This window comes from Oculina patagonica, chromosome 8, assembly GCF_052425735.1.
Source record: "Oculina patagonica isolate OP01 chromosome 8, crgOcupat, whole genome shotgun sequence".
Classification (NCBI taxonomy): domain Eukaryota; kingdom Metazoa; phylum Cnidaria; class Anthozoa; order Scleractinia; family Oculinidae; genus Oculina; species Oculina patagonica.
Window position 1 is genome coordinate 13,772,208 of NC_135765.1, and position 16,405 is coordinate 13,788,612.

Consider the following 16,405-nt stretch of genomic DNA (forward strand, 5'->3'; position numbering starts at 1 on the left):
CCTTATGCGATTTTTGTGAAAAGGAGTTGGAGACCATAGAACATCTTTTTTTTTCATTGTCCGAAAGTGTGTATGTTTTGGGATGATTTAAAGGTATTACTTAATTCTTTAAATATAACTGTTAGGTTTGATATTAAGGATGTTCTTTTGGGGATTTTAGATGCAGATAATATAAGTAATCTATTCAACTACATCCTTCTTGAAAGTAAATATTTCATTTATCGTTGCAAGTTAAATAAGGGCTACTTATGTACAAGACTGCTAGTTGATAAATTTAAAAAGACGTTTCAAACCGAACGTTTTATCGCGAAAAAAACAACAAAATCCATTTCCATGACAAAAAAATGGAAAGCGTTACTTCCATTAATACAACAGTAGCTGTTATCTCATCCTCTTTTTTCTAAGATTCCCGTAATCACTCTTTAATTTAAGTTTAAGTTGAATATGTAATCCTTGTATAGTGTAGTGCAGTGTAGTTCTTCTTTCTTTCTTTGTAGTTTGTAAGTAAGGTAATTGTTGTTAATTTTGTATTTTTTTGTATGTTCTTAAACTATACCTGTAAAAGAAAAAAAGAAATAAAATACAAAAAAAAAAAAGTTTCCTCGAGATTCGCGACAGCCTTAAGCTTATATCTTACATGTTTTAGAGACAGTTGATTCGTATTGTGCTTTGAAGACATAAGTGTAGTCAGAACGATTTCGTTTTTTTAACCTTGGATAACACAAAATAGACACAAATTCGCAAAGGATCAAAAAGACACATGAGGCATACTTTATAGACATCTCAACCGTGCTACATGCAATAACAAGTTTTGTTACGCCGGCCTCGTATAAACGCCGGGTCCAAATTGCTAATTTTCAAATAAACGCCGGGGGCGTTTATTCGAAGGTCCAGGCGTTTATTTGAGGTCAAGCTAACAAGTAAATTTATTTTTTTGAATGTCACTGCTATGAAATACTAGTACGGTATGCTGCCTTGAAAATTTCAATAAACGTTCAAGGGAAACGTCCGGCGTAACAAAGCTAGGATGAATGCTGAGGGGGAAGTTGGCGACATTGTCATAACCTTTACTTGCATGTTCCTTTATTGTTCGTATACCGTTTGTCACGAATCTTGATTGCAACATAAACTATTTTTTATAAACTAGTCAGTCCGTAATAATGTACCTTTGGGTAATAATCACCTTTGGATACCCAGAGACAGTTTTTCGGGGCAGAACGAAGAGAAAAATCGTCCCGCCTTGACAAACTGCCCTTTGGTCTCGGAGATCGGTGACAATGAATCAATCTGGAAATTAATTGACAGAAAATTGCAGTCCGTTAATAAACGCCGGGCTCCGATTAAACGCCGGCTTCAAATAAACGCCAGGTTCACCAAGCCAAGTTTGAAATAAACGCCGGGGGGCGTTAAATTGTGAAAATTTGGTAGTCTATTAGGTAAATGCAATATGCATGTGGTTGCTTTGGCCTTTGTAGAGCCAGCATTTGTTGGCGATTCGACTTATGCCAAGTTCAAAACGAAGCATCATTTGTTCGGTGAACAATAATCTTCGGTTGAATCAAAATGGATTTTAGTGGAAGCAATTGGAAGTACTTCATACAGTGTGGCTCAAGACAGTCCGACTCTCTTTAAAAAGGACACCTTCGGGACCGGCCCGGTCTTAGATAGGTGTCCGCCTTATAGAGAGTCGAGGTAACGTGACACCAGTAATTTTGAGATAATAAAGCTAGACCTATGCACAATGAATCTAGTCTGTTTGGAATCTGTTTAAAGTCGCTAACTTTAGCAAAAGTTACAAACTGAGATAAAGAAAATTGACTCATTTGTTCATTAAAATCGATCGATAGATTACTGCTTCTTAAAATTGAGCAGTTCATCCATTTTGCAAACTGTGTCAACTGGAAGACTAAAATAGTAAAAAGACCGTATTCGCAAGTTGAAACAAAAGTTGGCATATACACACAGGCCCCAGTTGTTCAAAAGGTCGATAACGCTATCCACGGGATAAATCACTTTATTTTGTCTCAGAGGGCACGGTAACGATACCTGCAGTCTGATTGGTTCTTAGGGCGGGCAAGATTCTCCTATCTCTGTCCACGGGCCACGGTAACGCTTTCGTGAGTTTCATTTCGCGGCGAGACGAACGAACCCATGACAGTTTTGCTTTCCAAAATCGATGTAGTTGCTCACCGACCATTGTAAATTTGAAAGGGAAAATAAGCAGTGAAATTACAAAGGCCTTGAAGTTCTCCAGAAGGCGAGTATTCATACTCTTTATTCGCAAAATGAAGTTATAGTTTTATGGCCGTGGTTTGTCGATCGTTGTTTGTGTATTCGCACTGATTTTTACACCATTGGGGGTTAACTGCAAGTCGCTGGTTTACAGACCCGATTTATCCTTTCAAACACCTTGCTTCTTTGCTACTTTTCTCCAAAACCGAATATTGCTTATCCCCATTCAAGAAAATGAGATGCTTTATAAAAGAACAGTCAAATTAATTCTCGCAATATTGTGCCGTGTGCAGGCAACCAAACTACACATTTCAGCTTCATTCAGTTTCACTTTTGCAAACTATTTATCAAAAACAAAATACTGTGGGAATCAAGACAGAGGTTTTTGTCTCGTTAAATACAAATGTAGATAGCTGGAAAATATGTGTTGTAAGTGCTTTCCAGTCCGAAAAGTAAGTTTAATTAACTTAAAAAACTCACAAGCCGAAATGGAGTTAAATGTGTTTCGCCATCACCAGGTGTCCGTTTTATGTAGGTTTCCTTCTTATAAAGGTTTCTGTTAACCCTATTCAGAACGGGCTTTTTACAGTAACGGTATTTTGCATTATTTTATGGATAGCTACGTGTGGACAGGATGAGGCTGTCTTGCCCGGCTGGGGGGCGGGCTGGGTGGTTTGCGTATTCTTTTCGATCGCTGTGTCCTTAAAGCAAAATTATGTTCTGATGCTATTAAATAAATCCTTTCTTGAGCAGGAAGGATATTGGCCTCGTTGTCAGTGCCTGATGGCTACTGAGTCCCTCCCCTGTTTTAATTAGCATTACTTTGTAGTAGGTTTGTAAGTGGTGTACCCGTATAAACTTACTTGAGGTCATTCCGTTTTCGATCACAAATTTGTATCCGACCGTCTATTGTTTATCTGATGCAAAATACGTGAGACGGATCAAAATCTCTGACTTTTATTGATCAGTTCCTAGACTTCTCATTGGTCAGTTATTAAAAGCGAGTTCTCATTGGGCTATAAAAAAGAGTGCTTCTGCGAGCTTCAGGTCATAACCTGCTCACAGCCGCATGAGCATCACAACCACATGAGCACAGAACCAAAGCAACTGACGAAGGAAATCATCTTAATTAGTTTCCGAAATTGGTCTTGCTATTTGACACTCCATGGCCAACATATTAACGGCGATCATGCTGTTGTCATACTCGCAGACTTGAGCAAAAACCCTACTCCGAATCTAAAAAAAGATTGTTACGAAACACTGGCATCTAATGACTGAGAGCCATAAACTCGCTCAAACATTTTAAATTGTCGCTTATCAGAAGGACAAGTATCTGAAAGACATTTCAGTCAGAGCCAAAATTCCTTCTCGCATTTAACAACAACATTTTGGGAGTTACGAATAAAATGAAATACTGAAGCATTGGCCGTTTTCGCACTAGAAGACAGACAAATCGTCTAGACGGACAAGTCGTCTGACGATTTGTTCGTCTAGTGCAAAAACTAGACGGACAAGTCGTCATGTTTTGGTCGTCTTTAATTCATATCAAGACAGACAAACATACGAATTTAAACGGAATGAGGCCTGGCACCAGCACTGGCCGCCCCCGGCTTGGTTGCACTGCATGCGCAAACAAGCTGCAAATCAGGTAAATACTTAAATAAAGTATGCTTAAACCATTTGTACTTCCGTTTAAACTGATATACAGAGAAAACAGACTAATCTCAACCTTCAGCGCTCATACTGGATTTGAACTGGTCATGAATCTTCCTGAAGACACTCTTGCGTTTACATTTTTTTAGAGCCAACACTTCTACAGTAATGACCCAATATTGATCTCTATTGTCATTTCATTACACTTGCCGATGGATTTTTTCCTTGTCACTTTTTTAACCCTATTCAGACCGGGGGGGGGGGCTTTTGAGGCCCGCGCTGACTTTGAACTTTTATAATTTTTTTAAGATTTAAACAAACGCTGCCAAACTTTCTGAGTTTTCCTAAAATTTATCTGGCAACAAATTGGTAGGGTTGGATGATGTGTCAGGAACTTGACATCACCATGGCAACGGCGTTTTGACAGGCATGTTTTCCCAAATTTGTAATTTTGCGCGTTTCTGTTAATAAAAATCAACTTAAATGGCATTATTTTTACATTTTTACGGGTTTAAAGCACATTTTTATTTATTTTGAGTACTTCGCAATGATTTTGGATGGTTTTCTGGCATTTTGGAAAAATTTTGAAATCCAAGATGGCGGATCCAAGATGGCGGCTGTTTTGACATCATGGTGTAATTGTCACGTGATGTGACGTCATCGTCCCACGTGACGTATACCAAAAGAAAGAGTTTCGGACGTACAATACATCCTATAAGTTTCATGGTGATTGCTTAAATATTCTGGAAGTTACATAGGGGGGGGGGGGTCTTCCGAAGCCCCCCCCGGTCTGAGAAGGTCCAAAAAAGCCCGGTCTGAATAGGGTTAACGCTGTCGCGAACAATAAGTGGTTGCCGTCATTTTAATTACCCACAAACCAACACGCTTTTTGCTAGTACCGCTTCCCTTTACGGTTAAAAAAAAACGACCATGTGTTCGTCTAGTGTGAATTTAAGACGACTTGTCCGTCTAGACGGCCAAATCGTCCTCGAAAAATCGTCTTCCTAGACGGCCAAATCGATGGATAAATTCAGACGACTTGTTCGTCCAAAATTGTGTTCGTCCCGTTTTCACACTAAGACGACTTGTCCGTCTCAGACGATTTGTCCGTCTCTAGTGTGAAAACGGCCATTGAGCTCTTTCCTTACAGTGCGGCTTCTCGAACCTCGCCACTTGGAAGAAAATTGACCAATCAAAACGTGAAATGGGAAGAATAGATAGCAATCTTTTTTTCGTAAACAGACCAATAATGACGTTAATATATAACGCTCCAGACAAATGCTCGACACTTGTAACCAAGTGAAGAAAACATTACCCGAATTTGCATACTATGAACTCCACTGTACTTAATACACTCTACAGATCCCAACTTTGTTATAGAACTATTGTTTGTATTCTCCAAAGGTATATATTGAATCATTTTCGAAAAAATTCCCCACCATCCTTTGTTATCATTTAACATTTTGATTGGTTTCTTTTGTTCTAAGCAGCCCGGTTCAGGTTATTGGCACTGTTATTGGCTAGGAAGAAATTGAGTTAGAACATAATTTCTTCAAATCCACTGTTGCTCCTGTTATTTTCCTTTTTGGCCGAGGAAATAACTTGGACGTTCTTATAGAAATAATACCAATTTTTCGAATTTTACATTTTCCTACTCGAGTTAAGTTCGCTAACTTTCGCACTTTGCCATATTCTAGACTTTCGACTGGGCTGGTAAAAGGGTCGAGAGAGGAAATGGACTAGATGTCCGTAAGATTGAGCGACTGACGGCTACAGGCACACTTAAAAGGTGTATACCTTGACTAAAGTTACCGTTGAAATTTGGTAAACCTCACTGATTCGCGCGTATTTGGATGAAGAAGCTTTAAAAATGAAATTAAAAAAAGCACACAGATACAACAAAAACAACTTGACAGAAAAACAAGAAACGCTGTATTGGAAAGTTGTATTCTTTATAAGATACAGCTTCTGTAAACTTTTTGCCAATTTTAATTGTCTTTCCGCCAATTGGCTGGTTGTTGATTTAACCTTCACTGCCTCTATGACGTACTGAGTACGTCATGATTTCTGTACTTCGTGTGCCTATATGACGTACTAAGTACGTCAAGAAAATAAAGACCACAGCTGAAACCCTGGCCCACTGAACTCAAAAGCCGTCGGCCGATTTGACCCAGCAAGACTTTTGGTAGCCTGGTAACTACTCATCATCAGTCTCCAAAAGCCTGTCTCTCGGTTTTTCGAAATTTATGGCTGTAATCTGTCCACCATCTTGTTTTCTTCTTCGTGGCCGAAAAAAAATATTTGTTAGCCGTGTCATTTCAGCGCAAATATGAGATGTTTAATTGCCGAGTGGGAAAAAGATGTTACGTGGAGAACTTGGGAAGCATAAAAATAATCCGCTGATGAAAATGTTATGGAAAAATATATGCAGAAGATCGAGCGATCGTGGAAGGCTTTTGAAAGCTGTAAAATGTTGAAAATTCTGATTTTTACCGGCGTTGACAAAACCTGGATCGGATCGGATCGGATTGCGGATCGGATCACGGATCGGATCGCGGATCGGATCACGGATCGGATCACGGATCGGATCACGGATCGGATCACGGATCGGATCACGAAAAAAAAAATAAAATAAAATAAAATAACGAAAAATAAATAAACAAATAAATGGTTGTTAGTATAAATCGGCGTAACAGCGGAACGCGGAACGGCGTATTATGAATTTTCTTGCCCCAATCGAGACAATGAAACGTACAAAGCCGAAGAAGTCAACGGAGCCGTTGGAAAAAAATGAAGGGCCTGTTAAGTTACTGATTTCATAAAAAAAAAAGAAAGAAAGAAAATAAAAAGGCCACTAACTTGGGGTATTTTCAGTTGGTCACCCATCCAAGTACTAGCCTCGCCCAACAGGGCTTAACTTCGGTGATCGGACAAGAACCGTTGCTTTCCATATGGTATCAGAAAGAGCACGTAATATAGCTAATAAAAGTTAAGACCAGTTTTAGCAGAAAAGTGCCAAATTGTACAAAAGATCCATTTTAACCAGGTATTACTTTTATAACCCTCTCTTATAACCCTCTGTCACGTCTGACACTGATACCACAAGGAACGCATTGGTTTGCGTCCGATCGCCGAAGTTAAGCCCTGTTGCGCGGGGTAAGTACTTGGATGGGTGACCAGCTGAAAATATATCTTGTTGTGGGATTTTCATTTTCTTTCTTTCTTTTTCTTACGCAATCGGTAACTTTTCAGGCCCTTCTTTTTATTTTCCAACGGCTCCGTTGACTTGTTCGGCTTTGTACGTTTCATTGTCTCGATCGGGGCAAGAATGTCCGAAGGGCAGTCACACTGTGCAGTCGCGTTTATAGCTTCTCTTTGAAATCCTCAAATACTGGCTCTAGATCGACCTCGAAGGATTAATTATAAGAAGATGTGGGTGCCCTTTATTTTGTGGGATATATTTACTGTTTGTTTGTTTGTTTGTTTGTTCCTTTGCCCACCAATCAGAAGTCCAGAGATCATATAAGCCGTAAACGACATTGCGCCCTCAGTTGTGTGTGAAATAAAGGAAAAATAGGTTCCAGATACCGCTGTCTGCAGGTCTGCAAGGTGATAATTTATTAATTGAATTAAGTTCATAGCAATAAAATAATAAAGCAATTAAAAAAAGAAAAAAAAAAACAGAAAAAAAAATCTTGTTACGCCGATTCTCGTTACGCCGTTCCGCGTTCCGCCGTTACGCCGATTACTTACAACCATTTATTTTTTTATTTTTTTATTTTATTTTATTTTATTTTATTTTTTATTTTATTTTCCGTGATCCGATCCGTGATCCGATCCGTGATCCGATCCGCGATCCGATCCGTGATCCGATCCGCAATCCGATCCGATCCGATCCAGGTTTTGTCAACGCCGGATTTTTACATCGAATATGGAGGTAACCATGTTGATATTAGCTATTAGCAAATGTTTCAATACAGTTTTAAAACCATGTGTCCTTGTCGTTATGTTTATGCAATTATTTAAGAGTTATTTATGCTTTCATTCGACTCTGCTGTGTTGCCTCATTAATTAAGCACGTGAGCTTTGGTACTGAGCGGTACAGAGGGGTCGGCAGTAAAGGGGTTAACACTACAAAACATGTTATTTGTTTAGGAGCCTTCCATTTATATTTCAAAGTTTTAAGGTAGATTTATCAGAATAACATTAAAAACTATAACGAACAAAAACAACATTGGTGGGGCGAGGGGCGTAGCCTACAGCCTATAGGTCCCGCCCGTACGTCCGGGCCTACAAAGTTTTCGACCCACTCGCATTTTTGAAATGTATGATAGCAAGATTTCAGGCTGAAACGCTTTCAAAATGAAAAAGAAAGCAATTTATAACGTACCTTAGCATTACATATTTCGCAGCTATACCCTTCCGCGATAAGATCAAGGCTCATCTAGCAAGTGCAAACTCAGGAGCCTTCTAGATTAGGCAGGTGACAGACAAACGCACAATTGCATGCGCCGTAAGAGACGAGTGCGTTTATTTTGGAATGAGTGAGAACTGGCGCAATTTTTTTCTATGAAATGTTATAACCTAGGTGCTGTAACATACACATAGCGTCAGCAGAAAGCGAAGGATAAATCATTTTCGAGAGCCTTTATCCCCCTCCCCCCACCAAAAAAAAAAAAAATTCCTCGGTGGGCAGTCTTTACGGGCCAATTGGCCAGGCCCACAACTCTTTAAAAAGCTGGCTACGCCCCTTGTGGTAAAGTATCCCACTTATAAAATATCTATTTTTACTTTATTGATTATTGATTTGTTTACCTGATTAAGATTATTATTTAGTAATATTACGATAATGAAGGTATTATTAAATGTATATTTCAATGTAAGACTATTAAAATGATAATATGGCTTTGCAAGTTACAGTTGATTAAAATTCTGATCAGTGTTCCATAAATTCAAGCATTTTTTTGCTTTTCTATAGACTTCCTCAGCACTCGTTTTGCATGACAAAATTTAGATATAAACACACATACTGTATTAGGTGATGGAAACAAGAAAGTTGATAATTCTGAACAACGTTATTTTTTCTCCCAAAACTGAGACACGTTTTACATCATTTTACAAATTTATCGGAATCCTAAACGGATTCCAATAATGGCGAGTATGACGTCACAAAACTCAAGCACGGTCAGAAGACTTGCACCAACACAAAGGCCAACTTGCCCGCCGATTTCACCTGTGTAAAACAAGCACAATAAAAAATACAAATTAAGAAAACTCACCAGGATTCGAATATTATTCGAGCCTCGCCTATTACTAACTTACTATCCATGGCAAAAACGGTGCAATCAACTCAGTGACTGTTTAATATTCTATAGTACGATATGTAAAAAAGACGACAAAACGTTATAGGGTCAAATCTATGACTCGACTTCATGTTTGTATGTATTTAAACTGTGTATCAATTTGTCAGAAAGGTTGTTGGCGTATTAAAAAGTATGGTGTGATCGTCCTGGTGAGAGTAGTTAATTATAGAAGAGATGAAGAGAAGAGATGTGCAATCTTTTTCAAGGTCCTTTCTTGGTCTATTCAACAAGCAAGCCCGACCCATGCCAGATATTCCGGATTGGTTGCTCTCTGGGATCAGGTTAATAAAAATCACAAAACCTTTTAATAATGAAAAAAATTTGACCCATGCAACTGAAAGCAAAACATATCTTTACCAATCACTTAACATTTTTTTCAAAGCACTGACTTCCCCAGTCCATTATATCCATGCCTTTTTTCAATTTCAATTGGCTTTCCAAATAAAATGGTTAACACAATTACTCTCCAGTGCACCCACCTAAAAGACTTTCTGAATCGTAGGCAGGTTTTTGTTCAATGAGATGGTAGTTCAGTTCTGGAAAGTACACTGTGAGTTCCAGCATGTTTTGGCTGTTAAAAAACAAATATCAACATGAAACATATATATATATATATATATCATATAATATATAGTAAATAATAAAGATGGTAGATTTCAAGCTCGGTGGTAAATAGTGAAGAAATCATTCAACATGACACGAGCGTGGGACAAGGAAAAAATCTGAGTCCCCGACGGAATCGAACCCATGGCCTCCCAGATACCGGTTGGGCGCTCTAACCAACTGAGCTACGAGAGACTCGTTGTTGAGCTGGGCCATTTACTTGGTTGATATGTGACACGCGTCCTGCATACTGCTAGGATCAGCAATGGCGAAATCATCATTTGTTTCAGTCATAATTAAGATGGTAGATTTAAGGGTGTATTGTTTTTGTTTGGGTTTTTTTTTTTTTTTTTTTTTTTTTTTCTATATATATAATTACTGCCTGATATAAAAATTACAGACTAGTTAATAGAAGATAGATAGACTGCAGCTGTTATTGTTCATAATTTTGTTGTTGTTTTCGCTGTCGTCGTCGTTGCTAATGCGGTTCTGTTCGCGCATTTTTTGTTGTTCTTGTTCTTGGCAATAATGAACTAACCTTATGTATTCCTGGATTCCTTTGAGAGTATTCGCTGACACGTTGTTACCGTCTGTATTTAATTCGTTTAAGCGTACAACATATTGGTCATTAGGAAACGCAGCGTAAGACAGGACTGGTTTAAAGGAGACTATGTCACAGGGCACCGGGCAATCACACTTGCGACCTTTTAGTTTCTGAAAGTTTCCTGAAAAACATCGAAGTAACAGCTCAAAGTAGAACAGATTTATTGAACTATAAAAGAAAAAGACCAAGATTAAAAGGTAACAAACTTTACAGAAGTGCTGAGCCTAATTTTATGACGTACAATGAATGAAACTGTGTCAATTGTCCGTTCTTTCGTAAATTATTTGCTGCTTTTCTACTTTGTTCACTCGCTCTTGTTGTGCGTTTACAAGTATTATTAATTAAACTTTTCGTAACAATCCTTTTGTTTTGCGTAGTTAATTTTACTATGGCATTTCTGTGGTTTTTGTAGGCACCGCTGATTATTTCTTGTTCATAAAGCTCGCCAAATTTGCTGTTTTCAACCATTTTTCTGATGGAACTGTCGCTTCCCAAAGAAAAATTTTACGCTGAGCGGCAGTTGCCGCACTCATTTCCCAGATAAGGTCAAATATAGGCATACGAGCCGATAATCGGGATTCAGTGAACCAATCAGAAAGCTAGAAATGCAATATCCGCGAGGTTGAGAATTCAATAATAATAGGTATATCAAATAACTTACAAACACATCAAAGGAATATCATAGGATTTTGCTTTGAAGTGGTTTACTAGCTCTTACATCCGTCTACCAATACTACTGTATGTAGTGGGTCTGTCAGGTAAGCGAAGCATACGTATTCAAATTAAACAAAAATAGCCAAAGTAGATTTTACCTTTTTCTTTGTGCACACAATCTATTGATTCCAGAGGACTGCAAACACTGGCATTACCAACGTCTGTCAAGACAATTGTGGTGTGGGAGAATATAAGAAACATCTCAAAATAAAAGGTAAAAAATACAAATTAAAAACGTTACTCTGAAAACAAATTATACCTTTATTCACAGCCGCATAGTTATGTTTAATTGTAAGAAAAATTGTATGATGCAGAAACTAAAATCTGTTTTAGTATGATGTGGCTTGTTTCTTGTTCCAGGCGGAAATGTTCATGTAAGCATAATTGAAGAATAACGTAAAGATTATTGGGGGGGAGTGATGGATTGACAGAAGGGCGGATTTGCGTACCCCTATTCACCCCCCTTCTTATATATACATCGAAAACTTGATGCAATGCTGGCTAAGCTAACAGTTTATTTGAGAAGCAGCATAAGCAACTGTTTAAATAATCTTACCCGGCATTCCCACGTCTCTGCATCCACATTTTCGAACAACATATTTTGTTTGGCAAGTCAACATACAGGCAAGAGTTGTGTATTTGCTGTAGCCAGGTATGTTAGTTTCATTTTTGTCCAAACAATTGCTTTCGTAAGGAGCCGGAAGGTTGATAACCTTACAACAAAGAAGAAGACGACGGTCAGGATACGAACGCCTCTGCTGCTGCTTTATGAATGACTAAGTCTAGGGGAGGCTTGTGGGTTGTTAACAGGTTGAACAGGTTGAACAGGTACATGTAGATATATGAAGGTATACATGTAGCCAGACAGCCAACCAGACAAACAGACAGACAGAAAGCTAGACAGGCAGGCGAACAGACCGACGCAGACAGGCAGAAACACAGACAGAAAGTCAGGCCGATTTAGCCAGCCAGCCAACCACCCAGCCAGCCAGCGAGCCAGTCAGTCAGCCAGTCAGTCAACCAGCCAACCAGACAGACAGACAGACAGACAGACAGAGAGACAAAGACAGACAGACAGACAGACAGACAGACAGCCAGAAAGACAGACAGAAAGACAGACAGAAAGAAAGACAGAAAGACAGTCCGACAAACAGACAGACAGACAAAAAGATAGACAGCCAGACAGACAGGCAGAGACAAAAAGATAGACTGGCAGGCAGGCAGGCAGGCAGGCAGGCAGACAGGCAGACAGGCAGACAGGCAGACAGGCAGACAGACAGGCAGACAGACATACAAACAGACAGGCAGAGACAGACAGACAGCAGGTGGATGAAAAATTACTGTAAACATTTTATTTACGGTGAACATTTATCAGATTTTTCTTATTTTCGATTCAGTAGTATTCACTACCAGAAAAAAGTATTTCCAGGCTTAAGACAGGTCAACTGTTGCAGAAATGCCTTAAAAAAATGGGGTTGGAAATGAAGTAGCATTATGCTTACGCTCAACAGTTAGGAAAGGCATAAAGGGGTAAAACTGGGACTGGGATTTGCTTACTTTGTCACTGGGAAAATTGGATTTTGTTCACTAAAATATGAACTCACAGCCAAAAATGGAAACGAGATTGTGATTTGGACAAATTATGGCTGTGAAATGGTATTGAAAAAAATTTGGGCAGGCAGGGAGAATGGATCTATATCCCTGCACCCTTTCAGGAAGCTCAGTTAGCGTCTAAAGAACATTGATATTTCTTACCCTCTGCTCATGTATGGCTGCATAAGTACTGGTACCAGGACCTACCGCAAAACCAAGCTGAGAGACTATTGGTGGCGTCTCTTGATGGTGGATAAGTATCTTGAGGCCTGCACGAAACCCTGTGGCACCGTAATCGTATTGTTGCACGTCCAATATGAGGTGAAGTCCAGAGTCCGTTCCAGCCTGTTGTACCTTCAAAATTGGCTGACCATCTTTACCTAAATGTAGCAACAATGCGTGCGTGTGTGTACTGCCCTGCTCATGGTTTTGCATTTCTCGCTTAGTGATTGGTTAAAAAAAACTCTCGCCACTTTTTTTTTAACCAATCAGGAGGAAAATTAAAACCATTGGTGATTCGCTCGAACGCGCGTTCCCGCGCTTAACAACGACTACGTGTATTTACTTCGAGATTTGATTGGCTCACTGGATTGTCTGTGCCCTTTGTGCTTGGGCAATTTTTTTTTGCTGTGGACGCGACTCAGCCCTATTAATTAATGGTGAAAGTTTCATCATAGGTTGTATGATAGGTATTCGACAATTTTTGGGTCAAGAACGGGCTTTTACAACCTATGACGAGAATCTTTTGAGCGCGCTCATATGACACCACGAGTTTAGTGTGATGAGGAAAAACAAAAAAATGGAACTCCTTTGCTGCCTCTTTATCTATCTTTATTGCCCTTTTTCTGTCTTAGGTTTAAAAAATGCCTAAAAGCATTTTGAAGTTCTTTCTGGTATGACAAGTTGGTTTAACGCGATTGGAAAGTCGAAACTTGTTTTCGTTTTTCTTTCATATAGTTGCTAGCGCAATTTTTGTCCGCGCGAGCAACACTGTCGAATAAGTGTGTGATTTATTAGAGGGCAAATTTTAGTATAAGCGGAAATTTATTCTTAGGTACTGACAAAAACGCTCCTTGTTATTTTAAGGCTTTTGTTCAATTTCATCTTTTTTATATACTTCTGCCGTAATTTAAAAACAGATCAATGTACCAAGGATAAAGGACAGTTTGAAAATCGTGTAATTGTAGTCAGGGGAAGATATATTTTTTTAAAGGTTTGTCGCTGACTGTGTTTTGATGTTTTAAAGGACAGTGTCTACTTCGATTTAAATAGGTCGCGATCGTTCATATTGTTCAAGTCCAACAGTCTATCTTACCTTCAGGTGTTTAACCTAAGAAACGTTTTTTTTTTCGTTTTTTTTTTCCATCTTACAAAACATGGCTCACTGGAAAATATATAAACGTAACACATTAGGAAATCGACCTAAAAGTAATACATTATTAAATCGAGTACCTGTTTTTTAAACAATGAGGCGACAAAAACAAATGCAAAGTATTTGCAATCAATTTTGGAATAATACAAAAGGGTATCATAATTAAAAATATAAAAAAAAAAGCGGTGATAAACATTATCACCGCTGTTTGTGTTATATTTTTAATCAAGTTACGATGGCCTTAAACCAAGAGTAAAAGGGTATCAACAAAGCGTTTTTTAATCTTCAAGACACTGGCAATTACAAAAGCTTTCCCCTGCTGTCGAGTGCTTAAATTGGAATTTTTAAGTTAAGCTGTGTAAACGAGCACGGAAATCTAGCGTTTTTGCCGACAAAAGGCGCTGAACTATTAACAAAGGGAAAACAAAAAAAAGCAGTTTTTAAATTGAGCAAAATTTATCATATAAATAAGACTGCTTTGAAATTAGACATGAACTAGGCGGAAATGCGTAATTATCCTATTCTTTGCTAGTCTTTTTCCTTGCCTTCGTTATATCTTTTAGGCAAATGAATCTAAATTAAACGTCATTTGAAAGTTAATTGAAAAATGTCTCAAAATGTATGAGAGTTAACGTTAAAATCAATAAACTGCTGTACAGCGAGGTATCTGAGTAAAAATCAGAATAACATAATTTATACTTCGAAGCCTGTGCGTTGCGAATTTATTATATACAAAAAACACACAATATAATGGTAAAACGAGAGATCGTTTATGACATCTTACCTGAATTAAATGTGTGGCAAAGACCCATGGAAGTTAAAACGGCTGTGAAATTTCTGTAACTGCAATGCTCTCCGTTCCAAGTGCAGTCGCCCAAAGTGTCTTTGATTTGATGTCCAGTGTCAAAATGGAATTTGGAAACGTTTAAGCGATCAAACTTACTCAAGTCTACGGTGTCATTAGAAGTGTCAATTCCACGTGCTTTCCTCAGCACGTACGTAAAAAGGTCTTCGTATCCCTTCGCTTTAACAAGAGATAGTCTAAACATGTTAAAGTTGCAAATGGTGATAGCTGGGAACTGTGGCGCGTCTTCATATACCAAGGTCACTTTTGTTGTAACTGGGTAACTATAGTATTTTGCCAATAGCTTGGACGACTGATAAGAAAACCATCCGATCCCCGAAAGAAGAAGCAAGGCCCAGATAATGCGTCGAAGCGCTGTTTGACTCTTGAACACATGCTGTAAACCGTGTAGAGTAGAAGATTCCACAAAGCCTCGCCATTTTTGTTTTATGGCCGCTGATCTGTTCGGCGTTTGCGATTCAGCTTCGTTGCCCTTGGCATGAACTTTGTTTGACTTGGAAGCTGACCAAGCTTTTGGCTTTTTGTCGATTTCTGAAATTTCTAAATCCATTTCACACCTGGCAATGAACCGTTCATTTTCACAACGCCTCACGCATGATTTTACTTTAAGAAGTTGTTACTCCATTCGCCACTTTATTTTAAGGTTCCTTAATTGTACACTTGAAATTTCTTTAAGTCAGGTGCCGGCATTATTGTGGCCTATCTTTTATTGTTTCTTCAGCCAATGGTGTGGCAGATTTAAAAAGGTAGTACACAAAACAAATTTCATGGAAACAATTGAATCATTTTAGCATTCGTGGCTATTTGCCTAAATCACATGCAAATTACAAAACAAAATTTGCGTACAAATTGCTCGTAGAAGAGCATTTGTTTACTTTCCTTTACACTTTAATTTTTAATAAAAAATATTTAACCCTAACGTGAAAAAAAAGAAATCAAAGTTACACAATTTTTATTCCACAGACAAAATAATGGACGTTCCTTTTTAGTAATTGACGTTTTATGTTTAATAAAAAGGGAGTTTTTCGAGTGTTCTCCATATTTCCCATGTATGTTTATTGTGCCGGTACACCCATAAAAAGTGTGGTATATTGCGTTATGAAATAACCATGGAAACGACTGTCATAGAAATGGTAATAGATTTTAAATTTTGTGATCGCGAAAGAAAAGGACAGCACGGAAACTTTCCGAGCGGGGAAGTTATATCATCAAACGCACGAGACCAGAGACAGTGTTTCATCAGGATATGTCTCGAGTGTTTGATATACCGTCTCAATCAAATCAAAAACTACGGAGTAAACGGAGAAATGAAAACGCTTTAAAAAAAGCATTAATAATTCATTAGAGAATACAAAGGGAATTAATGTTTAATGAGTGTCTTTATATCCGATAAAGACAAGGCTAAA

General features: G+C 38.4%; 1 protein-coding gene across 1 annotated transcript; it reads right to left on the bottom strand.

The window, feature by feature from the left end:
• Nucleotides 1–8,036: 8,036 nt before the first annotated feature.
• Nucleotides 8,037–15,727, bottom strand: LOC144663288 (acid-sensing ion channel 4-A-like). The gene is made up of 7 exons (XM_078524188.1): nt 14,919–15,727; nt 12,925–13,142; nt 11,726–11,882; nt 11,268–11,330; nt 10,390–10,576; nt 9,728–9,819; nt 8,037–9,118 (listed from the first exon to the last, which is right to left on the bottom strand). Exons 1-7 carry the CDS (start codon nt 15,547–15,549, stop codon nt 9,009–9,011), a joined length of 1,458 nt encoding a protein of 485 aa, XP_078380314.1. The 5' UTR covers nt 15,550–15,727; the 3' UTR covers nt 8,037–9,008.
• Between the last annotated feature and the right edge of the window lie 678 nt (nt 15,728–16,405).

Excerpts from the sequence above, each read along its gene's own strand:
- LOC144663288 (XM_078524188.1), bottom strand. The coding sequence starts at position 15,549 with ATGGATTTAGAAATTTCAGAAATCGACAAAAAGCCAAAAGCTTGGTCA. Across the intron at positions 11,883-12,924 it reads CAGCCATACATGAGCAGAGG|GTTATCAACCTTCCGGCTCC; the intron begins GTAAGAAATATC and ends CTTTGTTGTAAG. Across the intron at positions 11,331-11,725 it reads CAGAGACGTGGGAATGCCGG|ACGTTGGTAATGCCAGTGTT; the intron begins GTAAGATTATTT and ends TTGTCTTGACAG.